We start from the raw sequence: 26,652 nt of genomic DNA on the forward strand, positions 1-26,652 counted from the left end.
TTATGGAAAGTCTCTCAAAATGTAGTTTTTCAGATTAAATACTGATGTTTATGCAGGTCCACACTTCGCACGGTGCTGAGACAAAACTGTAATTGTTTTGTGGCAGTTCAGACTGAAATGAGTGCAAATGCCTTCTATTACGATGGACTTGTATTCTGATAGAAGTATCTGTTTGGTTACACTGATCCACAAATTTTGAAGTCTGAACCATCCTCTCTGGAAAAAAACAAGACTTGAGAAAACAGAAGGTTACTGGATTTGGCCCTTTTTAGCTGAAGTGCATAGCTACAAAAAGAAACAGATGTAAATTAAAGCGGGGGGGGGGGGGGGGTGTCTTTTGTTTCAACAGACAGACAAATAAGCATAAAGCAGAATAATCTCAGTTGATTCAGACAGTAGGTTTTAGGATACCCTTTAAGAAAGTCTTATGCTATAAACCAGCATTTCCAAGATCAGACAAATTCGGTGCTATCAAATTCTGACCTTAGCATTGCAATCAATTACTAGTTTATGGTCACTCCATAAATATAACATGAAAGCACCTGTTCTGAGTAAAACTGTGTTATGGTCCAATTGCATCCTGCTGTTTTACTACTATTTTTCATATCCTCCAGACTGGCCATATGGTTAGTTCATTTGATAATTTCCTTAAGAATGACCAAAATGGACAGTTTGAAAGTCTTACCCTTTGGAGAACTTGCATTACATTTCCAGCAATCTCATCTCTTACAAAAGCATGAATTCTATTTTACAGCTTTGAAGGAGACACATGAGTTGTAGATTCCTTCATTTTCTTTTGGATCTTCGACTGACTGGTTACCAATGAGCTAAAAATACCTGCTTAATTTTGTCACTCAGAAGTCTGCTGTACCTTCACAACAAAAGGTCTTTTTTCTTTTTCATTTCATATAGTTTGCCATATACTCTTATACCAATTTTTATTTTTTCATAGTGCAAACATACCATATTCATTCAAAAATCACAGAATCACAGAATGTTTAAGGGAGGAAGGGATCACTGGAGGTTATCTAGTCCAAGTACCCTGCTCAGGCATGGACACATAGTGCAAGTTGCCAGGAATTGGACAACGACGCTCCACTAAGTCCTTGTTTTAATCTCACATGTATTGTATAAGAATTTTCTTTTGACTGTTCTTTACTGTGTATAATTTGTTATTTTTTCAAATGAAATTTAGCCTTGAATACACTCTCTTGCTAAAATAGACCAGAAATCCTTAGCTTAAGAACATTTTGTTGTTGTTGTTGAAAAACATAACAGATCTGCCACTGCAAATTATTCGTATGTTAGGGTATTAAAAAAGCATTGTTAAAAATTTAATGGGATCCTGAATAATTTCTTATTATGTTGCTATTACATTAACAAAAATTTATGCTCCAAAAAAACTGAAACACAAAAAACTGAACACAACTTCATCCAAACAAAAAATTCTGGCTTGCAAAAAATATTTGTTTGCTTCAGAAAACTTCTAGAAGAGTAGTGCTGGGCAATAATGTTCCTTCATGAAGGATCCAAAATCAACAAGGTCCTTGTGAAAACAAAAGAAAACTTAGATGTTATCTCCACATCTAACTGGGATATTGAAGAATTAAAAATGTGCCTACATTCCTCAGCAAACTACCTAACTTCTGTTTGTTCTCTCTCTTTCACAAGCATGTACCAAAATGAGTAGTACAAATGCATATAATAATTAAGACAGCTTTCAACAATTCTAGATCATGTGGGGCAAAAATGACAACAAATTGCTTTTATCTTTATTTGACCTGAGAGCTTGAGAATATCGGAATGGATGAAAGTCATAGTCTTTGCATAACCAAGTATTCATGAAAAATCACTATTTCTCCCCTTACATCTTTTTGCATGCACAAAGCTTTATGTTTTTATGTTGTTTTATAAACACTTTCTGCCAGAAAGCTCCAAAATCTTTCATACAATATCATCAGCAAGTAATATTAAATCCTAAGAAAATTATTTTAATCTGTGGACAATGATCCCCCAAAGATAAAATCTTATATGTATTTTAGTAAGTTTTCAGTTCATTTCCAAAAAGCATCTTTGCTTTAGATTGCAAGGGAGATAAAATTAAGAATCTTTTGATGGTACTTTTGTTAAAGATGTCTTTATAAACAAATACCATTTTATTCAAGGGTATATTAATCTTGCTAACAGGTCTTGTTGGTATGTTCTGCTATGAGAAATAAACTATAAAACAGGCCCAAAGAGGGTATCCCAAAGAGCCAAAAAAAAAAAGAACAAATGTTTATAAAGAATATATATGAGTATACCAGGAACTTTGTTGCCCTTAGAGCAATCTAGAATAACCTAAATTGCAAACATTTATTTATTACTTTTGCTCCAATGTTTGCATCTGTAGCTTAATATTGTATAATGTAATGTCTAAGACCCTTTTCTGTTGTAGTTAGTATTGGAAGTTGTTACAGAGAAAAATCTCAGACATTACTATACAAAACAGAGAATAGAAAGAAGACAGTGAATATTATTAATGTTATTGTATGGATGAAAAACTACGAGAGAGATTAAATACTTGAATAAGGAAGTTGTAATAGAATTGTGAATATAAAATAGCAATTCCAAATCCCATTTCCAGTACTTAATTACTTCTTAGTCCTTCATCTCTCCTCTTCTCCATTTTATGCTTCCAGATGTCTACCATTCATCTGATGTAATCATTTCTGAAGGATCCAGTTTTTAAAGAAGAAGAAATAATATCTGGGTCCAAAGCTAAAAAAGGGCCTTCTGCATAGTAAGTTTTTAACTGTAGTAAATTCCACAAAAAAACAAAACCCAACTGCAAAATTAAAGAACCAAAGATCACTATCTAAATTAAAATTATTGTATAAAGGAATCCAACATTTCAGAGCAGACTGTTGTGCACCCTTTGGGGTGCACCCTAGGGGACAATACACACCAAATTCATTAATCAATAATTTGCTGAGCATGATACATTATCTAAAAACATTTCTGATATTTAAGTTGCTTTCTTCCCCTGACTTCCTTTTTTTTTGGTTACCAAGGGTTTGTTTGAACATTACTGCCAGTCTCATTTTATTACCAGTTGTGCAGGTTAACTTTTACATAAAGTCAGAGAGAACACCAAATTACATTGAAACTAAACTGAAATAATAAAATTTAGGAACATGTTTTGAAGTGCAGCAAAAAGCAAAGCAACTTTCAAAAATATATTTGATAGCTAGCTTTCAAAATGGTACTTAGCTTTTTTAAGCTAGCTTAGCTTAGCTTTTTTAATGGTACATAGCTTTTTTAAGTAGAGAAAGGAAACAATCTCTAATGAAAGTTTCAGTACTGAGAGGTTTTCTGAGATTATTAGAAGTGATGTCACTGACTCAGAAAATGGAGGTCCAGTTCCCAAGCTCAGTTAAAAACTTATTGATATTTATTAAGATATAGTACCGTATAGATACTAGGTTATTTGGTGCCAAATTTTGCCTTAATTGTGTTTGAAAACAGACTCCTATAAAACATACTTCCAAATCACTGAAAGTTTTCCTAATACTTTCCTAGTCCACGAAATTCCTTAAAAAATTCTTTTGCAAGAATATTGATAAATCCATACCATTTGCAGGAATCAATCACAGCTCTACAGACAGAAATTCAAAGGTGTGCAAACAAGAGCCTAGTCGTGCACCATTCTGATGCAGCTGAGCGGAAGAGCTTGACACCCCTTATGCTGCTGCATGTTGGTGCTCAAAAAACTCCTTTCCATTTGCTTCTTCAGATCAAGTGGCATAACTGTGTGAGTAACTGCTCTATCCAAGTGATCTGGAATTAACAGAAAACTATTTCTCTTTACCCAGACCACTGTAGCAAAGACCAAGCTAGCGCATGATTCCATGTATATTTATGTGGGCAAATCTGAAAGACAACCTCAGTGCAATAGCTATACTGTTTCATCTCTTAGCTGCACCTAAAACAGGCTGCTTCATGGACTGTTTTACAAGTGACTGAAAATTCCTAAGCTAAACTAAAAATTGCATTCATTTTTAAAATACTGAAAAATAGATATTTATAAATCTTATTGATATAGACCCCAAAGATGGTATAGATGGTATATTAACAATTGTTTTATCTATCTAGCTATAAATTTGGGAGCCATTATAGCATTGCATTCAGGACAAGTTGTTTTCTAGAATTCTATTAAATTGAGAAGACTTTTTTTGCAAGTTTATGAAATGCAAGAATGTTGTCATTAATCACAGAAGCTGATATATTGAGAAGTCTGGTAGGTGCAAGTAGTAGATTAAATGAGGGTCAAAGTATCAGTACATTTAATTTCTATTGATATCTTATGGTCCCATTAGCCTAGAAAAATTCTGTTTCCATCTTTGTATACTATCCTGTTTCAAAAGAAAAAAAAAAGTTTGCAGAGGAGTATTGCTGAGCTATGGACGTATTTTAAGTGACAGTAAAATGAGAGTGCACTACTTCATATTTCCTTCAGTGCTTAGCAAAAAACAACCTTTAGGGGGGATGTCATATAGTACTGGAGAGGACTGGGATTTTTGACCGGCACTGTCTTCCTGCAAAATGTGACATTAATCTGCCTTCAGCTTCTCCTGGTTTTTTTTGTTGTTGTTTTGTTTTGTTTGTTTGTTTTTTTGTTTTTAAATTCTCAGGCTTGATAGTCAAATGGTACAAGATAGTGGTTAAAATACCAAAAAGGAAAAATGTATTTTTTTAATCTTCATAATTTTTTAATACACAAATAGAGAAATGGCTATTTTTTAAGCAGAGAAAGAAACAATCTCTAAACAAGGACAAAAATAATAAAGGTGTATTCAAGGTTCCTGGAACATTAATAAATATGGCTCTCATAAAGACAGAAATGTCCTAAGAATACAGGCTGATCAAGTCAAGGAATAACACTTCATTTCTGGCTCTTCTGTATATAACATTCTTTTACAGCTACACTATTGTTTCATATAAAACTTCTACATAAAAACTTTAAGAAAAATTGGTAAGGAAAGTTTTTTGTTTGTTTGTTTGTTTGTTTTAATCGCAACATTGAAGAAGCACGTGCAAATACCGTGTACTTTATTAAACAATGAAATGGGTCTCTTAAAGGTTAACTCAGTCAATTCATTGGAAAAATGATTCTGAAACATACTGAAAAAAATAGGCATAAGATTTTTAATTTGCTTGATTTCTTTCTTTATAAAACACATACCACAGAGAAAGATCAGTTACAGTAATTAAAGAAAATTGAGAGGGACTCAGAATAATAAGGAAGTCCTCTATTATTCAGTTAAAAAAAAAGAAAAAAAAAAAGGTTTAGTCACAAAACTGACAAACAAACAAAAACCCAGCTCAGCTGAAAACGCGACATTTATGTTATCAGTAGTATATCCCCAAGGGAACTCTAAATAAGTTTCATTTCTATTATGATTTGTTTTGACTTTACTCTTATTTTGAAGCAGAAAAATAAAAATCATTTGGGCAGGAGTGACTTGACTTTCAGGGTTAAACCTTTCTGCCAAACCTTTGAAATCCTGCTAGAATCTGTTCAAAAAAAAAAAAGTTTGCACAGTGCTTGTGGAGATAGATATCTTGTTTTTTATCAGAAAACTCCTGAAAGATTATTTGGACTGTGGTTCTGTACTCTAACCTGAGCCTTTCATTTGAAACTCCAGATGACTGCAGCCTTTGCTAGGTACAGCTACCCTATTTTGGAGTAGGGGACGTGTCAGCCATTCTGCAGCCTCCCTGCTGGGAGCAGGTGCTGTGGAAAGGATGCTTCCTGATTGAAGAGAAAAGTCAATAGCTGAGGTTGGGGTGTAAGCGGGGGTGTAGTCTAAAAAACCTATAAACAACATTATACACACTGACTATTTTACTTTTAGAATTCAGTAATTTTGTTGTTGTTGTTGCAATGTCAAAAATAGCAGCTCTGAGACATAAGGTTTCTTATGTAACTTAGATCCATCTGCTTTATTCATATATGTTATGATATAGCCTTTAATTAAACAGTTTAATGTCTCCAGAGGGTCCGTAAGTCTTCTGTATGCAAAAGAGGTCTATTCTTAGCAGTAAGTAATGACTGAGTAATGAAGAAAGCTGTTGTGACAATGAGCAGTATACCTTCCCCTGCTTTACAATAGTCCTTGCTAAAAAGGAGTAGGGTGTACCACATACCAAGGAGAGGCAAACGTTGCTTTGAAGCATTCCATCCCCTTCTCTCCTGAAAATCCTATGTGATTTTGCTCAGGTTTCTAAGGCCAGGCATTTTCTGGGTGGTCATTCCCTATGCTGTTAAAGATACTTGCATTTTCTGGGAACTTGCCTTGCTGGATATTCTAGAATATGCAATACTATTCCCTCAGAGATGTAATCTGAAGTCAGTAGGAGCTATGTTTTGATGTTACAGTGCTAAACATGAAGTAGTGGGAAAACATCAGCTTGTGTTCTCAGTATTAGTGAATGTTTTTACCTGCAGTCTCTTTTGCCTACAACTGGGATAATAGCATCTGTCATCTTACATGTATATTGTGTAATTTTTAATATTTGCACAGGTGCTTAGACATTGTAGTTATGAGAAACTTAGAAAAGCCTAGGGAAAAATTGATAATTTCTCTTCAGAGCTGGTTTGAATATGGACAATAAATAAGGCTCAGGGCTACACACTGAACAGCAGGAAGAAAACAAAATGCTGAAGAACTTACTATCCAGACTACGCACTGAATGAGGAAGAAGGCTTGAGGAAAAAGTGGTATATGATCATGTAATTAAAGACTGTTTCATAATGGGTACTCAGAAAGGGATGAAATTAAAATTGTAGATTATCCTTGTCCAGACAGTCCATAGCTTCTGAGTATATTATTTTGAAACTTAGTAATATTCTCAGAGCATAGATTTTTGAGTATAGTATGTTCATACATGTTAGACTGATACTGATGAATTAGGTTGATTAGAGAGGAAGCAAATTGGCCATACTGAACTATGCTTTAAAAACCTGTGCACCAAAAGGGTCTCTAAGAACAATCAAAGGAGTATGAAGATTAATTCAAATACATGGATGAAAAAATACATTACAGGCTGTTCTCAAATTGCCAGTATTTTAATACAGAACAGCTATGGAGGAAGTAGTGAGATTATAATATGAAGGTTTTTTTAGCCACTAATTTGTAATTTTATAAGGGAAAGTAGCATTGGTAGTTCCTAACGTACCTGTACAAACACAAGCACTTTAAAGAGAGGAATAAGTAATTGTTGTTTCCAAAAAAGGTACGTGAAACATGCAAGCAAAGCTTCCTTTTAGTCATTTTTGTGCTGGCTAAATGCTTTTGTGCATCTGAATGACAAAAAGAAACCTCTAAAAAGATCACAAAGTAAAATTGCATAGTACTGGGCAAGGTTAGGCCTGATTGCTTCTTGAGGGTTTAGAGTGTTTTAATATTATTAGAATTAAAAGATCTTTATTTTTATTTTTAACCAGAGGACTTGATTCTGACTTTTCCTTTATTTTACAATGGTGTAATGTATTAGCTTCAAGAGGCATCAATCCTGTTTTATACAGACAGAAGTACCTGGACTAACGATTTTAATTGACTGAGAGATCCTACTGACGATTCAAATTTCCAGAGAGTAAGTTGATGAAGAGCAAAGGTGAACAGCATCAAAACTTGTCACCTTATATATTTAGGCTATCCAGGAATAATGAGCCCATAGTAAAATACACCATCAAAATAACTAAATGTTAGTAAGTTCTCAGAGGTATGCTTTTTGGTTTAGGTATATCTCTCTAACAATAGCTACAGCATCACTGACTGTTTTTTGTTATTTTTTCATGCAAATGTGAAGAAAATGCAGAGACAAATTTCACCCCTGAACACATGCAACAAAAAAAGATGAAAGCTACCACACATTGAAGGTAGCTTTGCTTCTGAACTCCTGTGGTCCCGTCAACTTAGACTGCTATCTTTCTACTTCCAATAGGTATGCTTCTGTTTTTTAAGTAGGAGAGAAATGGGAAGGAAATTTTATTCACTTGCATTCCTGTGCATGCTTCTATGGTTCAAAATCTACAAAATTTACCAGCATGACTCATATATCACAACTGGTAATACATGACTGAATAACAGAGCTTTGTTTAATTAGTCTCTTTTATAAATGTGAGTGATGTTAAGTATCTATAATGTGTAAGAAAATATTTATTTAAAGACTCGAATGATATCTAAAATAAGTGAATAGGTTTTAGCTGATGATAAGAGAATAAATAAAATCTCTGAATGTTAATTATTTTTCAAATATTGAAAATGTGCTTGCCGGTAGATTTGCATGAATAGTAGGTCAAAATTTCTATTACATTAACTTTTTTTTTGTCATTAGAACTTTCTTTGTTACAAAAATCTGAATAAGAAATACTGTGAAATTATTTTTCTCATAACTAACTGAAACTGAAAAATATTTTTGATTTTGAGTTTTGAAAACTTTGTGGGGAAAACAAAAATAAAAAGTGCTGTACTTCATAAGTTTTTATAATAAGAGACTCATTTGTTTAACTGCCACAGAGATAAAGGCATAAGTTCACGGTTCTGTAAATAACTTTCAACCTAGACCCTCCTCCAAATCCTTTGGATGAAGAAGAGTGACAAAAACTAGAAATCCATGGAAAAGACTACAACTGAGAGAGCACTTATGGAAAACTAATAAAATTTGGGGCCAAGAAGGAAATATATTCAAATCATATGGTCTTCCTGGTGAAGTAGTAGGATTATTTTTTCTCATAACATTTAAGTTATTTTCTGTATTCAGAGTTCTTCAGAAAATGTTTAACCGAACAAAGCAGATCTTCTTCTGTTTGATGTTGAAAGACTGTTCACAATTTATCTCTGAAAAACAGTATGTTCTGAAAAAAAAAAAAAAAAAAAAACAACATTTTTTTTTCAATGTAATAGTATTTCAGATTTTTTTCCCCAGTAAATCCCAGAAAATGAACTTCGTGGAAAATCAGGTCCTGGGAAGTTCAGCAACATTCACATAAGAACAACGTAGCAGGAATATCAGGAGGCATTAATCAGTTCTTAGAAAATCTATTTACAAATCTTTCTTATAACTCCCCATTACAGTCTTAAAATTTAAGTGACATATAGCCAGTGGTTTCTAACATCCTCTTTCACCTGTGTCGCCTCTGATGAGGAAAAATAGGAGAAAAAAGAAAATGAAATAAGCAAAACTAGTAATCTCAATGCCAGCAATAATATTTGTAGAAATTTCCTAAAAAAATTCAACTGCTTTTCTAGGAGATGGTATCATGAGAAGCATCTGCCTATCCTGTTACAGATACCTGAAATTCACTGTGCTTAGACATAGTGGTATGTGTAGTCTGGGAAGAAGATGTCTCATTAGCCTCCCCTCCTCTTCTCCCTGGACCTTTCAGGTTAAGAGTCCAATTTTACAAATGTAAACTAGTTGCTGCATAAAAATCAGCAGAGTCCAGACTTTTTATATCACTTTTATTACTGCTGTATTACTAGTAGTATTAGTGCAGAATCAGTAGAGAGAATGTCTTTCCTAAAAGGGCTATAGTTTTTTGTTTTGTTTTGTTTTTAACTAGCATTAGGACCTGATTCTCAGATTTTTATTAATAATATTATTTTTGCATCACAAGACTGTAATTCATCCTAAAGCAAAACACTATTCATCACAGCTGTCCTCTAGACACCCATTGCACAAATTGCTGACATACATCAGCATTTCTGTTGTCACCTCTGGGAACAGGTAAAGAAGAATCACAATGAGCTTCTAAAGAAAATTAAAATACTGAGATACAGATCTTCATCCCATGTCTACTCACTAATTCTGTGATTTTCTATATGCTTTTTAAAAAAGAAAGTACATATAATTTTGAGAAATATATATAATCTTTCTCAAGGACTCTTCTCTTGACTGAAATACTTCCTTTGACACTGTCATATTTTATATCTTTTGTTAAAGCCAAAAAGCTTGGAAGGAAAAGAAGATCAACATAAAGGCCGTTTCGTATCAAAAATGAAGATGTAATTCTGAAACTTTGGAACTGTGGCATACATCTCCAATTGTACAGTGTAATGTCAGTAACCTCCGTAATGACTGTATGTATTCTCTTAATTACAAAAAGAAATCGCTGCTAGAAGAATCAGTCTAATTTCTCTGCCTTTAAGCAATGCACAAAATAACAAAAAATAACAAAAAGTCAGACCTTTTCATTTGAAGACCTTATATATTGTGATTTAAAGCAATCTGCAACTCACACACCTACATAGAATTGTCAGTATATAACCCCTACGTAGGCAAAATACACTGTTTCCCTGTTTGCAGTGGCAGTAACTACTGAAGTGATCCTATTGAACACACTTTCCACTTTTTCGGTAAAACAGATTTTTTAATTACAGAGTCCCTTAAATGGAAATCAAAGTCTGTTACATAACTTTACTTTTATAGCACTTTTCATGATCATACATTCAATTTAAAAATTATAACAGCAATGACAACAATGATGATGATGGTCATAAAATCATCGTAAAATCATAGAATGGCTTGGGTTGGAAGGGACCTTAAAGATCATATAGTTCCAACCCCCCTCCAATCAGCAGGGATAACACTCACTATATCAGGTTGCCCAGGGCCAACCTTGCCTTGAACACCTCCAGAGGGCTCCAGCCCTCTGACCATCTTTGTGGTCCTCCTCTGGACCCACTCTAACAAATCCACATCCTTCTTGTCGTTGGGACCAGACCTGTATGCAGTACTCTAAACGAGGCCTCATGAGGGCAGAGCAAAGGGGGACAATCACATCAATGGTGATAAATATCTGGATTTATGAAGTCTTTCCAATATCTAGCCAGACTAATGGAAGGCACCTTCAGACCAGTTGTGCAGAGGAAGAAACAGAGTATTCTGAACACTGAGCCGTGGGTAGATAAGTAGCAAGAATGGTGGCAACTTAAAGCTAGCTGATAAGTATCAGTTCTACAGACTTAAAAGGTTGCACTACGGTAGAGGTAGCTTCAAGTCTTGACTTCACCTGATAGGAATTCTGATATTTCAAGATCCTGACTGCCACAAAGAAAATCCTAACAAAAATCCTGTATGGAGTGTTAATTTAACCTTACAGAAGTTAAAAAAAAAAAAAAAAAAAAAAAAAAAAAAAAGCAAAACAACAACAATACGAAGAAAAATCATCATCATCATCAACAACAAAACTGGAGAAGTGGTATAAACTGGCTAGGGTCATGGAGGTAGCATTATCAAAATCATATAGTTTTTTCCTACTTCATTCATTAGTTGCTGTATTTTATGCATGGAAATGCTCTTTGGCTCTGCTGAGTACAGCAAGATCCAGGAGAATGGCTTCAATGATTCACTACAGGAACCAACCAGATGCAACTACTTTTTGTTTGGCAGCAGAGAATCCGAGCTTCTGAAAGACTGACTTCTGCATATATGACAGTATAATCCAGGCTAGTAAAGTGCTTGTAATACTCTCAGACACCATCACCACAGTAAAGAAAGAGTCAGTAGAGAAAGTGCCCATCTTTGTGGGAAAAAAAAAAAACTAAGTTATTTTTTAAAAGGTTACTATGATTCCTGGACAGAGTAGAACAAAATAAATGCATCATAGATACTATGTACTCTGACTTTACTAGTCAGTTCTATATATAACAACATTAACAACACAGCTAAATGTATGTTTGTCACATTCTAAAAAATCATTCCCCGAAGGAAGTATATTTTGGTCTTTGCAATCCACTCCTCGTGTAGAACACGGTATACAACAACTCAGAATGCCCTTCACTATGCTGTAAAATCATGTGGTTATGAAGGTATACAACTTCAACTTCAGCACAATAAACTAATCAAAGTATTTTTACAGAAGCTAGTATGGCTTCATACTTTCTGAAATTAACACCAAGTTCTCTGGAAGACAAGACACTGCATTAATTCCATAAAGAGGTGGATTAACCTTTTTGTTTTAAAATACCAGCCAATTTTGGTATGTTTGTTAAAAGAAGTGTAAATCATCAAAATTGTATATGATGAAGTGAGCCTCCACGTCAAGCTATTTCAATCAGGAGTTGGTTTTACTTGCCAGTATGTTTCCCCATTCCCATCTACTAGGTCAATAATGATTAGGGGATAAAATTGTGTGTTCTGTAATCCAAACATTTTCCCACAACTCTTTGGCTAGCATCTATGGTTAAAAGGCTCTGAGGGTGCCAACCTGCAGCTCACATAAGGTCAAGTGCATTTGGTCCAAAATGCCTGTAAGCCTTGAAGTATAATTACATTAAAATATAGGTGATTTTGTTAAATAATTTTAAAATTCAGAATGAATTTGACAATGTGACACAACGCCCTATGCTGCTAGATGTAAATTCTTCTAGCATATTAACATTTTACAATTGGCAATATAGATTCAAAATTGACATGGGCCCCGTATCTCAGCTAGGAACAAAGGGAAGCAACAATCTCACTGCATAAAATATTATTGATTTGGGGTACTAAGATGTATGCTATATGCGTAAGTGGTCTTTTGGAACCATTTCAATATCAGCATTTTGAAAGGATTAGCTATATTCAACAAGTAGCCTTCTTAGAATATAATATAAAACAGACTGCCAACTCCTAATTACCAGTGATACATGATTTAAACTGCTGTGATTTTACACAAGGCAGATATTGAAATCAATATCCTATAATGCCAAATCCTGGCAAACAAAATAATATATCAAATTGCATTAGGAAAACAGTGCAAAATTCTGCTTTAAACTGACATAAGCATTCTGTCTGCATAAAACTGAATGCAAAGGGCATACATTTAACATAATTTTGAACAATTTGGGGATTGTTTGACTATCTGTCCTCAAGATTATAGTCAAAAAAAAAAAAAAAAAAAACACTAAAAATATTAAATTAAATCTAAACATTTTAGTTAAATTAATCTAATAATCTGTAAATACAAAAGAATTTTAGTATCTTTAGTCTCTTGTGGACTTCCATTTATCCTCCTGTATCAACATCATCCCAGTGGCTATTGGCACTGACAAGAAATTCAGCATGCAGATCATGTAACAGAGATGAGTGTTGCAGATCACAGAATCACAGAATCACAGAATCGTCTAGGTTGGAAGAGACCTCCAAGATCATCTAGTCCAACCTCTGTCCTAACACTAACAAGACCTCCACTAAACCATATCAGTAAGGGCTACATCTAAACGTCTTTTAAAGACCTCCAGGGTTGGTGACTCAACCACTTCCCTGGGCAGTCCATTCCAATGCCTAACAACCCTTTCAGTAAAGAAGTTCTTCCTAATATCCAACCTAAACCTCCCCTGGCGCAACTTGAGTCCATTCCCACTCATCCTGTCACCAGGCACGTGGGAGAATAGACCAACCCCCACCTCTCTACAGCCTCCTTTAAGGTACCTATAGAGAGCGATGAGGTCTCCCCTGAGCCTCCTCTTCTCCAGGCTAAACAACCCCAGCTCCCTCAGCCGCTCCTCGTAAGACTTGTTCTCCAGACCCCACACCAGCTTCGTTGCCCTTCTCTGGACTCTCTCGAGCACCTCCATGTCCTTCTTGTAGCGAGGGGCCAAAAACTGAACACAGTACTGGAGGTGCGGCCTTAGATATAAAGATTCTGAAGTGTAAATCAAAACAAAAGTTTTGCTCACAGTATTTACTCAGTATTTACTATTCCATAGTATATTTAGCTAACTATTCAGGAAGGATAAAGACTATAGTGCCTACTCTTGTAAGATTGAGTATATGCAGAGAGTTCAATAGTACAACTTCGAGCACAAACACCTATCTCAAAAAAATATAATTAATGCCAAAATATACTTATATTCAAGACATAAGGGAATTGAATGAATTATAAAATGAAAATTTTCAAAGAGATATAAATATTGGATGAGTTTTAAAAAGTTAACATGAAGAAGCAAATATGCACAACAAAGATTCAAATAATATATTCAGAACCCAAACAAACAAATCTAAATGCTGGCTAGCCTAAGACATCTGGAATTTGCTTCCTTAAAAAATCCCTTTCACAGTTCAAACCATAGCTGGCATCAAGTTCTGAATATCTGACAAGAGTATCTCTTACAGTGAACAGCTGCATGAACAGTCCTCAATTTTTCCACAAAAGAGAAACTCAGTAGGACAGTTAAAATAAAACACGTTCTAAAAAGGATGGCTTTGAATTCACAAAGTAATTGCCTCTATAACAAACTAATATTAAGACCAGCCATATTTTAAAAAGATAAATCACCCCATATGTAATTTTTTTCAGTTACAGATATAGAAAAGAAAAAGAAGCTGGTATCAGTGAGGAACATCTCCCAAAAAAGTCTGTTACATGTTTTTTGTTGCCTCCTTCAGAGGTATCTTTCTATTTTCTCAGACAGGATACTGGACAACATTATTTATATACAAATGAAGATAAAAAGAAAATTATATATATAAATTCTGTCTAAAGTCAGAAGGTCAGTACTTTACTGGAGTAATTTAATATTTAAAATTGTGTGGTTTTTTTTTTGTGTTCTGAAATTCTAATGTAAAAAGCAAAATGGAAAGAAAAATATGAAGGCTCACTGATATAAATCATGTATTCTCCTTACCTTCTAGGACACTGACACAATTCACTAATAATTTGATTCTTCAAATCAGTCTTTTTACCAAACAGTTCTCCTTATAATAAAATCAAACCATACCAATTTGATTCTTTTCATCAAATAATACAGTTTGCACTGAGAAGGTTGTGGTGTATGTCAAAAATTTATCAGAAAATTGATATGGAAATCAGGGTTTACTTTAATGCTAGTCGTATTTCTAACAAAATTTAGCATAATTTTGTGTACTTTTCTTTCTACTGAGTTGCTATTACATGAAATAATATTCTTTTGCCTGTTTCAGTACTAAACGGAGATTTTATTTTCTCTTTTAGAAGCCTCTTGCACTGTCATTACCCATAAGCACTCAAGACTAATTCACAACAGAACTGCTACAGATCATATTTTTCTGTGCTGTAAGCAGCACGCCCTTGATATTCAAGCAAAACTCCAATACTTTTTCTGCATTTCATACCGAAGCTCCCACTGAAGAGAGTTTAGAACTACTGGAACAAAGAACATGACTGAATGTAATACATCTGATTCTTTCCTAGGTTTTCACTGGTGTAGTTCAGATAACATAAATGATGCAACTTCTGATTTAGACAGCTACAAGGACAGCTAAACTTACTAGAAGTAAGTTATATTATTATGAGTTTTTCAAAACAAATAAAACTTGGTGAAACTTCATTATTTTAAGAAAAATTTACCTCACAAAAAAAAGAGAGATTTTATAATCTCTTAATTGAGTGATAATCTCTCTCTGAAAATAACTTAAATGCTGCAAAAAAATGCATCCTAAGGCCTGAAACATTGACTCTTTAAATCACTTATTTCAAATCTCTCAAATGTGCAAGTCAGGATCAAAATTTTTGGAAAGGGTTGTTTTCTTTAGTTTGTTGATTTCTAAAGTCCTCATTATACCATTGAACATTACACTCTGCACCTAGACAGATGGCAGAGATGCAGAAGCACACTAAATCCAAGCTTATTTTATATATATATTTATATATATGTATATGCATATATTTCAAAGGAAAATAGAATTTAATGACTATCCTTCACCTTAAAGGAAAAGGTACCAACTAGGACATGTACGTACAATTTCAGATAAAAATGTAAAATGGTAAGTTTGGTACTAGGACATGTAGGTACAATTTCAGATAAAAATGGTGAGTTTGATACTTTTCATATTTAAACCATTTCTAGCCAAAAAGCTAAATAAGACAAAGAGTGAAATCTCAAAAGATTCCCTCAAGCTCATTGCGGTCTGAAATGATCCTCCATCCTTCAGCAATGGCAACCTCTTACTAAGGCTTGTGGGAAATTTAATGACAACCTCTTACTAAAGCTTGTGGAAAATTTACACATTCCAGGAACAAAAGATCGTTAACTCAACATCATAATTTCTATGTTGGCTATAAAAGAAATAGGCAACAATAGCCAGGGTTTCTTTCCTGACAGACGCAATGGTTTTACTTGTCCTTCTGCCTTTTTTATATTTCAGAAGATTAAGTCAATGTTTTTACAAATTAGTTCAGTATCTTTGGTAGCACATATGAGAAGCTACTAAACCCTTCATCAAACCTGACTGATCGGTTTCAGTTATCTTTTCTCAGCCAACAGATACAAACTGTAGGAACAGTTCCATTTATGTTGCTGACAATGGAAATCTTGTATTTTATTTCAAATGAAATTGGAATCTGATTACTTTATGATGAGATTATGCTAAAATTACATATCTTGCTATTATTTTATAAGGTTTCTTAGTGGTAAAGGGAGGTGTGAGGGAAATCTTGATCCCAATGAGGTCAATTTTAAAAGCATTAGCATTTGAATGAAGCCAATACTTTATCCTAATTTGGGGGATTCCAAAATTATTTTGACTATCATCTTCTTACAAGCACTATATAATTTATATATATATAAAACACATATAGTATTTCATTGAGATTCAATCTAAACATAAAAATGTTCTTTAAAAATAGCTGATGATCTTACTAATTCTGTTAAAGACAAGATGTGCCCTGACTCATTTTACATGCAATTACATAAACTTTTTAATATAAATATTACATGTTCAAAATCACTTTAAATAAACAGCTTTAATGTAAATTGCATAATTTTTTTAATAATATATAAATGACCATTGTCACTTTAATCAAACTGCTACCCCTCCGAACTTGCTTTTCAGTTTATAACAGGGTCTAACTCTAAGATGCTAAGAAAACTCAATATTTTATGTATACACATTAAAAATTTACATTCAAATACTAAACACATTGATATGATTTAGGCTAATAAAGAAGATACTTCATTTTACAATTTCTGGGACTGTGTGCTACTGAAAGTATAAACTTCTTATTTTCTGAAACTATCATTTCCTTTTTACTTATTTTAAAAGGTTAATAAGCTTTGAATTTTTTAACGAATGGCAGATGAGAGATAAACAGCTGATAAAGTAAACAAGATGTAGAATGACTGAATCGTTTTGGGTACTGACACTAAGGACAGAAGGTGTTACATAATAAAGCACAAATGATGTTTTCTTTTTTATAATGAGTGAAATTTGATAGAAATAATAAAGGCAAATTATTCAGCCATAAATGTCATGTGGCCACTCAGTGAATATCTCCATTTGGCCTATATAATGTCTTATCTGTATTTACCTTTTACATTTAACACTCAGGTCTTTGGTCTCAAATTTTGACATGAAGATTATATTTTTACATTTGTACTTATTTCATTCATATACCTTTAAGTTTTATTGCAGGTACATAACATGGGTACCCTCTGTGCTTAAGTAGCTTCAAGCAATGGTACCCTTACTAGCCAAATAATAAAGAGTCCTACATGTATCTGCATTAAATGTTCACACTCCTTCCAATCACCAAAACCAATGGGCACTGAATATGAATCATATTTTACTCAGTGATTTATTTGTAGATGGGATTCAGGAAACTGCTGTTTTTCTAAGCTGTCTTCCTTGGTATAATTACCCAGTAATTTTGTAGTCTTGGAGTATATACTTCCCCCATGCCCTTTTGTCTTCTCTCTAAGCCTGGCATTTCAAATGTCTGAATACATTGCAAAGAAGTACTGTTCACATTTGTGTAAAACTATAATCCTCTGTCTAGTCCCCCTCCTCCCCAACAACAATTTAAAGAATTCCCAAATAAATCACTGGTTTTATTCCAATGATGTAACAGAAGTAGATATCAATACAAAACAGACTCTGGGTCTCCACTACCCTACAAAAACAAACCCGGGTCACCTTTGCACTTGAACCAGTAGAATTCTCCCTGCCGCTTCCCCTGTTCCCAGAATTAATTGCCACCAGCTGCTCATTACAAGCATGCCCACCCCCTCCTTTGACTCTGGCCAAGTGTGACATCGGCCACCCCCTCCTGCCTGGGTAGCACCTGGCACCAAGGCCCTGTCCTTCCTCTGCCCAGGACAACCCCACATCACACTCTGCCATGGGAAGACACCCAGATGAAATCCTCCTCCAATCACCCACCCTCTCAGAGAACAGAGGAGTGATGGCACCATGGTCAGCCACAGAGACATGTGGGGGCAGGAAGGCAGGGAAAAGGGGAGGCAGCAGGGAGGCAGTGGGGAAGGGAGCGAGACCCACTCGTACAGATGAAACTCCATGCAGGCCTGGCCTCCTACCCGTCCCCTCCATTACGCAAAGGGGGCAGTGGGGCAAGCTGAGATGGTGTCTTACCTTCACTGCAGTCCTTCCCCCGAAAGCCTGTTTGGGAGCAGTCACAGACGGCCTGGTCATTGAGCACTGAGCAGACGCCCCCGTTGAGGCAAACGTCCTCCCGGGCACACAGGCGGCTTTGCTCATCATCCAGCCGCACCTCCTGGCTCTCCACTGGCGATGTCTGTGTGTAGTTGACCCGCACGTCCGTTATCCAGCCCTTGAAGGGCTCCCGGTCTTTGACAGAGGAGAGTGTCAGCTTTAGTGTCGCAGACCGCAGCTCTGGCGGGAGCCCCCCTAAGAATAGGCCACTGAACACAGTCATGTCCCGCCGCTTCGACTTCACCTCCACCCACTTTGCCTCAGCCCGGTCGATAATCAGTGTGGTGTTCTTGAAGTGGCGGCGAATGACCACAGCATGCCAGAGATTATCGTTGACGGCAGTGTCAGACAGGAGAGTGGCGGGCTCAGCGCAGAAGATGGAGAAGCTGAGCTGCAGCCGCCCACCCTGGGTGAGGATGAGTTCCAGGAAGTCGCAGAAGCCCTCGTCATCGAAGTAGAGCACCAGCCCACTGGAGCTGCGCGTCTTCATGTTGAAGCTCATCTCGCTCTCACAGCAGGCGTTCCACTTGGGGAAGCGGGTCCACTGCCCCTCAGCCCCCGGGAACTCCAGCCCACTGCCCAACTCAGCCCAGCAGCCCAACAGCAGGGCCAGCCAGAGCAGTAGGCAGCCCCCACGCCGCACCAGTGCCGCCCCCATCCTGCGCGGCCTGGGACGGGTGAGCGGGGCGGCAGTGCCGGCGGGGGGCGGCGCTGGGGCCCCGGTGGCAGACAGGGTAAAATCTTGCCGGGCACCAGCCACGCTTGGAGGTTCAGGCACGCTCACCCCCGTCCTGGGACAGGGGGGCTGTGGGTGCCCTGCTGGATGAAGTGGGGCACCGGGAAGGGAAGGTGCCCCACCAGTCTGCCACAGGGGAGAAGGTGCTGGTGGGTTTCTTCACTGGTCAGCCAGGCTTGGCAAAAGATGTCTGGGGGTGGGTGAGTCAGCAAAAATTTTCCCCAAAGCCAACATTACCAAACCGGGAGAAAAACCAAAACTGGTGGCAAAATCCTTTTTTCCAAGTGGATCCAGTAGCTCGCCAAGACTGCAGCAATATCCCTGTGTACATGCACCTCTTTTTACATCCTATCCACCAGCTGTAGTTTCCCAGGAAGCCAATTACCGATCCCAGTGCTGCCTCCCTAAGACGTATCCTCTTGTCAGATCACGGACTGTCTGCCATGGTGCTAGAGCAGCGTCAGCAGACGACAAGACTCATCGCTCATGGTTTCCTGAGCTGCCTCAATCCCAATGGGGTTGAAACCCAGAAGCTGTCAAACAGCCGAGTGGCTACTTGACTTGCAAAGCTTGACAGCTCCTCTTCTGCTTGCTTGCAAAAGGCCAAGACTAAGATCCAGGGGGGTGAATTCCTCTGTTGTTTTTGTTTCTAATCTGCAAGGAATTGAAACAGAATAATAAGAAATGATGACTAATAATGTATTAAATCATAAAGTTGATCAATAGTGCACATTTGTGATTAATTTTTTATTTGAACTGCTGTTCAACGTTAGGAAAATGAACTGCTGCTGCTGTAATTTTGGAGTTACTGAGAAATCATAATAACGTGCAGTGCTAAACTTAAATCTTAAGTATATGCTTACACTAGATTGCATTTTTATGGAATAATCTATATGTAAACTACTTACCATTCCAAAACTTTGAAATATTTTAGTAGCATATTTTATTATTACAATACTGATGTTCAAAAGAAAAGGATCCTGAAGAGATTTTATTTATCCTACTATTTGGTTTAATTTATTTATAGAAATAGCTGCACCTGTGAAGCTATAGGGTCCTATTAATGCAGATGATGGTACCAAGCCTGGTTCTAGTTCATTCTACTACAGCTCAAAAACATATAAAGTGGACTGAGCTCCCAGCAGGAACTGGCAGGTTTCGCCATATGTGGCACACCTACTGGTTTGTTTTCATGGGGTGTGGAAAGTATTGCAATGGTTTCTTAGAAGGCTTTTTGAAAATTTCAAACCACATTTTTCCCTGCCACCTGGTTTCTTTTGCTGCTGAAATTCTCTGTTATGGCAAGGAAAATCCAATTCAAGCCATCTCTGATGTTGACATTATTCACAATGCAGATCAGCTAATCCCAGGTGTTAGTCCTCTGAAATGGGTTGCAGCATTTTATGTATGTTTACTCAGTTGCCCTTATTTAAAAGGACACTCCGTTTTAAAAATCATATATATGCCACAGTTCACTCTCTTCCTCTGAAGAGGTCTCTGCATTCAAAGCATTTCAGCAGAGAGGCTCCCCTCTCTATTTTTCTCCCCCAAGCCGCAGTATCTTTTCTGGAAGGTATGTATTAGCAGATCTTTCCTGATGGAGGAGAGGATCTCCGACACCTCCCTCACCCACTGCTTCCCCTTCACCTCCCTCCCACTTCTTAGCCAGCAGCACTTAGGCAGAATATCACATCCAGAACGGCTGCCAAGCCCTTCGCTGGGCTGGTGGGGGAGGGCAGGAGGGCAGGGTCTTGCCTGGCAGAGCAAAAACCTGCTCAAAAACAGGCACACACCTCAGCTGCCTGCACCTGACACGTTCGGAGCCGCTAAGTCACCTCCTACTCTCTCTTTAAATTTAATTTCATTCCTCTAAATGTCAACACGTTTATTTTTATTATTTGTCACATGCGAGGCGGGCAAGAGCAGCGAAAGGAAGGCAAGAACACCCCCCCCCCCCCAACTTCACAGGCAGTGCCCAGCCGTGCCAACCAGCACCGGGCAGCACCGTGCACTGCAGGGCATCAGAGAGATCCAGGTTTTCCACCTCTCGACATCAAATATCCGGCAGCTCCTCCCAAAAACGCGGTGCCCACCAGGGCTCGTCGAGGGAACCGGGCTACCCGCGGCCTCCCCCCAGGCCTACCCTCGCTCATCCAGAGCCACCCGGCTCCCGGTGGCCGCCGTCGGGGTGCCGGGGGCTGGCGGCACAGCACCGCGCCGCCGCTCCGCAGCAGGCACCGCTCCGGGCTTCAGCACCCGGAACAGCTCCGCCCTACGCGGCCCCGACGGGGCGGCGGCACCCGGGGGCTCCGCACCGGCCCCCGCCCCGCAGCCTCCGCACCGACAAGGGGACGTGGGTGCCGGGGGGGGGGGGGGGGCGCACACGAGTGGGTGCACCGGAGGAGGGGAGGGGGAAGGAGGGCGGCCGCGGGGACCCGCTGTGGCGGAGGGAAAGCCGGAGGAGAGGGAGGGGGTGTGGGGTGCGATGGGATGCGGCGGGGCGGGTCCTGGGGGGCGCACGGCGTGCGCGGGCGGGTTGCCAGCGTGGGAAATGGCTTGGTGGTGTGCTTCTCGGGGGGTTAAGGCCAGGGGAAGAGGCGAGGGATGCACAGCCCGGAGTGGGCGGGGGAGGGAGGTGGAAGCGGAAAGGTTAGCGGGGATCTGGGCGCCCCAGGAGGGTAGACGGGTGTGGGGCGCATGCGGCAGAGGCCGGGGGCGCAAGGTGAGCGGGGCGGCGCGGCTCCCTGCGCGCACGGTGCCTGCGCGGGGGAGCACGGAGGGAAGAGGCAAAGGTGCGAGTGCGGCTGCGGAGCACGGCAGGAGGTTGGCAGAAGGCTGTGATGTGCGCCGGGAGGGGAGCCAGGCAGGAACGCGCGCGCCGGCGTGTGCGTGAGTGTGTGCGCGCCCGCCGTGCGTGCCAGAGCGATCCCTACAGGTGTCCGCGGAGAGCCGCCGGGCGGGGATCCCACCTCGAGAGCATCCCTGCCCGCTGCCTGCCTCTGTCTGCGGCGCGCCTGCCTTCCCCTCTCACTCACACGCAGAGCACCAGCAAGAGAGAGAAAGAGGAAGGGGAAAAAAAAATCACAAGAGAGACAAAGAGGGAATGGAAGAAAGAAAGGAAGAAAAAAAAAAGGAAGAAAAAAATGGAAAAATTGAAAAGCAAAGAGAAAAGACCCAAGGAAAAAAAAAATAACAATTGCTTATTTATTACTGCTGATATAATTTACACACACTGTCAATAAACAGCACTGTCTTGTCTAGTCATTTCCAAAGCAGAGGGACACTTTCATTCTCAAAGGAGGACAATTTTTTTAAGATATATATGTCTCAAATGAGGTATAAATTACCAGATATCCCTCCCGGTGATGTACATATGTATACACATGTATGTAGTGAGAAATCCACACAAATCAACATAAATGTAGCTATTGCATCCAGTGCCTCACCAGTCAATTAATATGCTTCCCCAACCCCCCTACAACCATTTTTTCTTTAAAAATTATGATTTAGTCACAGGTGCCCCGATTGAGCCTTTTCAAATTAGAAAGAGAGAGAGAGACACCCATAGGTCAATAAATCCTTAATAAATGCCAGGTCGGTTGGCATGCACAATCCTTGGCAGAATCCTTATTGTATAAAATACACGGCATTGTCTCTGGGTGCGGGGAAGACCAGAGAGTTCACAAATTACCAGATGAAATAAAAGGATCTGAAAAACAACCTTGCTGCAGCCAAAGGGAGAAGCGCTCTAATTCAAAAGCAGACTTAACAGCCTCATTAATCTTTTCCCTTCATTTCTACGTAATTTCTAGAATCAAATTCTTTCCTTGGCGGCTGGAATGATCGATTTTGCTACCTTTCCAGCCTGCAGACGTATTTATTTTAATACGTTTATGATATAATTTCTACTCCCTCAAAAATGCATACCATCAGCAGGAACCTGAACAGTTTCAAACACATATCAAGGAAGCCGGCTGCCTTCATTCTTCTGGCTCACAATAGAAAATGTCCCAAATTATCCATGCACTTCCTGCACAAACCCCTCGCCTTTTCCAGGCTGCCGCCAAAAAATTAACAATCATATTGCGATATTCATTCCCGTCGCTGCCCCGGCTTCGCATTTCACCGAAGCATTTCACGCAAGGGAAAACATGCAGCAGATCGATTTTATTCCTTAAGCCTCGCAGATCCCACCCCCTACCCGCTTTTGCAAGGGATAATAAATTACCGCATCCAACCTTTAACTTCTCCCTCCGCTCCACCATCTCTTCTCCCCGCCATCTACCTCTCCACAACGCCGCATGCAAACCCACCAGCCTCTCGCGCCTCCTCCTCCTCCTCCTCCTCCTCCTCCTCTTCCTCCTCCTCCTCCTCCTCCTCCGCCGCCGCCGGCTCCGTAAAGCGGGGCTCGTCCTCCTCGCCGCCGCTCCGCCTTTACCTACGCGGCGTGCCGCGGGCCGGGGAAGGCGCGGCCGGCCGGGGGCTGCCTCTGCCGCTTGCCGACGGAGCGACCGATGCTGCGGGTGCGCGGCGGCGACGGCAGCGACGGCGGCGGCGGGCGGGGGCGGCCGCCGGGAGTGGGGGGCGGTTCCGCCGCGTGACGCCGCCGCGCCCGTCTGCCCGCCGGGGGCGGTGCCGCGCTCGCTGCAGACCCCCCAAAAATCCCTACATCCCCCCCCCGCAAAAGGCCCGCTCGGCACCGCCGCCCCTCAGGGCCACGTCGCCGCAGAGGGGCACGGCCCAGGGAGGGGTCGCCTCTGCCGGTCTGGAGGGCTGGGGTGGGAGGGCAGGGATGGGCAACGGGGGTGGTTGGAGGAGCCTCGGTCCTTCTCCTGAGTGAGGCTGGGGGCAGCGGTTTCCTTGGCATGCTGTGGCAGAGGTGCCCACCGTGCCCCATCTCGCCCCCCTGCAGATGTGGCTTCCCTGCCACCTCCCCAGCCAAGCCACTTCTTTGTGTGGGGCGATGGGGGCCTTTCATTGTTTCCACGTGTGAAGCTTGCAGGAGTCTGCAAAGGCTGTGGGAATATGAAAGTACGGACTTCCAACCACAGCTTACCTTTTGGACCACAGGAAAAGTCTTTTGGAAAGCCAGGAATCTCTCTGGTGTAGTTTTAAACCCATCTCAATGTATGTTGCCTCCCCACGCTTGCAAACTATTCAGGAAATTTAATGCTTCTTAAGATTGTTTTTATCTGCCTGGAAGCTAGTTGGTCATACCAAATGTACTCAGTTTTGTCTAGATGGCGGCCTTCAAGCTTTGTAGTCAGGGGCATACACAAGGACGATGATTGTGATATGTTTGTAGCATTTGCCAAGGTCCTGTCAGCTCTTGAAAATACGGACTATGCTTGTTAAACTGAAAGAGTCACAAGGGCACTCCAGCATTAGGCATCCCAGAATCCCTTGAGAGTGGTGTGTGCAGCCATACTTGTTGTTTTCTGGGCTGAAAACAGCCATTAACAACTTAGTTTTGAACTGAAACTTCAAAAGTAAGTGTAAAAAAAAAAACAACCCTCGTTCTCCCACCTCAGTCCCAGAGAAATTAGCCTTATGATTTCTTTTTCTTTTTTTTTTTTAATGAAACAGGCATTCTCCCATATGACAAGTTTGATGAAGTAACCAAGCAACATGTTAAGGAACAAGAATAAAAACTTGCTAGATGTGCAATGTATCTTCAGTACATACAGCATAATCAGACTTCCATTTTATTCAGCCAGATGATATCCATATCCACTTATTTTTAAATATAGAGTGAGAATTTCTCTTGACAATTCTAGTAACTTGACCTATGTGAACAGAGCAAGGAGCAAATATCTCTCCTGCTATGAAAAGTGTATAAATTGTAGGCTTCAATATAACAAAAAGACACATTTTTAAAGGAGCAAAATTGTAACCTGATATGTTAGTACTTATGATATATATTATGTAAAAAATAGTGTTTTCTAACTGCCACCTAATTTTTATTGAGCTCATGGTGAACACATAATAAAGCAGCACATGCTCTTTGGTAGGCAATGTCAAAGCCAAAGCCCAGTCCATGTTGGCAGTCAGTGATCTGCGTGGATGTGCTGGCACAGGTGGAGGTTTCTTCCACCTTCAAAGAGGGGGACAGATCAGTTGTGCCACCTGTAGCCAGAGGATGTTCATATTTCTCTAAATCTGTAGCAAGAAGCTTGCCACAGTGGGAGAATATATGGGAAGAGCCTACAAAGGAAGAAAGCGATGAGACATTAAGTGAGCCGGGAAGATACAGGGAGATGTTGGGAGATTTCCTTAATTTAATGGTGGTTTTGGTTGAGTTTTAGAAAAAAAAAAATGTATTACTTTTAGCATTCTCAGCAATTGTTGCAGCATGTGGTGTAATAGTTGATTCATTCTGAAGCAGCACAAAAATAAAAGTAAAAATAAAAATAAAAATAAAAATAAAAATAAAAATAAAAATAAAAATAAAAATAAAAATAAAGAAGAAACGTGAATCCCAAACCATCTCTCTTCATAGGTCTCTCAGTTTGACAAGTGTATGGAATATCTTGTAAGAAGCACATGGCCTTACAGAAACCTGACTTTCTACTGCATAAAATAATGTTGTGTGTTACACCAAAATATTTATACATTTTGAACAGTAGAGAGATAACGGCAGTAATGATATTCTTGGAAACAACCCAATCATATATGCTGTCAAAGGGAATGTAGTACATTATACAACTTGCAAGTTTGAGATCTTTTGGGTGGATGTATATTGTCAGAACAAAGTGCCTTTGAGTCATTAAAAGGTACATATGTGAAATTGTCCAACAGTTGTGATTTTAAATAAGAGATTTGTTGGCAAGCTGAAGTGAATGCTGGAGCTGTCTTTTAGGCACGTACATGCAATTGGCATGGCTGTCAGAGCTAATAAGAAGTAAGCACACAGTCAAGGAGGTGCATAAGGAATATGGATCATTCTGCTGAGAAAACAAACAAATAAACAAACAAAAAAACCCACAAGAATTAAAATCAAACTAAAAGTCTTTCTGGAGAACATTGGTTATCTAGGCAGGCATGAGAAAGATATGAGGAGGGAGAAAGTTATTTCTGTGACAGACACAGCAGGAATTGTTTTAAAGATTTTAGAGAGAGAAAATCTGTTTCTTTGCTGGAGTGGTCCAGGGTAACATTCAATAAACAGGGCAGTTAGGTTTGGGGGATACCTCAAAGCTCTGCTGTGGTTATAAGCATTCCACATTTCTGACATCTTTCCCTTTTCTGGAACTACTATCAGTAATCCTTCTATAACAAACTAAATCTTTGAGAAGAGCTTCAGGCCCAATACAAAGCTGACCCATTGCTTATTTGAATAAAAGTTCTCATAGAAGACATTCAGCATCTTTTTTTTTTTTTTTTTTTTTTAATGATTCATTGGTATCTTTTGAAGTTGGTCTAGAGTGGAAGACAGACAAAACACAGACAGGCATAGC

General features: G+C 39.2%; 1 protein-coding gene across 28 annotated transcripts in view; it reads right to left on the bottom strand.

Annotated features, from left to right (window-relative positions):
- NRXN1 (neurexin 1) overlaps positions 1-23,548 on the bottom strand; it is a 734,224-nt gene extending 710,676 nt beyond the window's left edge. For 27 of the 28 annotated variants that reach the window (XM_040551901.1, XM_040551900.1, XM_040551898.1 and 24 more), the window contains exons 1-2: positions 23,434-23,515; positions 18,379-19,849 (exon numbers count right to left, since the gene is read on the bottom strand). In XM_040551901.1, the coding sequence (XP_040407835.1) occupies positions 18,379-19,117 (739 nt within the window). In that variant the 5' untranslated portion in view covers positions 19,118-19,849; positions 23,434-23,515. Of the gene's footprint in view, positions 1-18,378; positions 19,850-23,433 lie in introns of all 28 variants that reach the window. The other variant, XM_040551878.1, reaches the window with a different exon arrangement.
- Between the last annotated feature and the right edge of the window lie 3,104 nt (positions 23,549-26,652).

Source organism: Cygnus olor, chromosome 3, assembly GCF_009769625.2.
Source record: "Cygnus olor isolate bCygOlo1 chromosome 3, bCygOlo1.pri.v2, whole genome shotgun sequence".
Lineage (NCBI taxonomy): Eukaryota > Metazoa > Chordata > Aves > Anseriformes > Anatidae > Cygnus > Cygnus olor.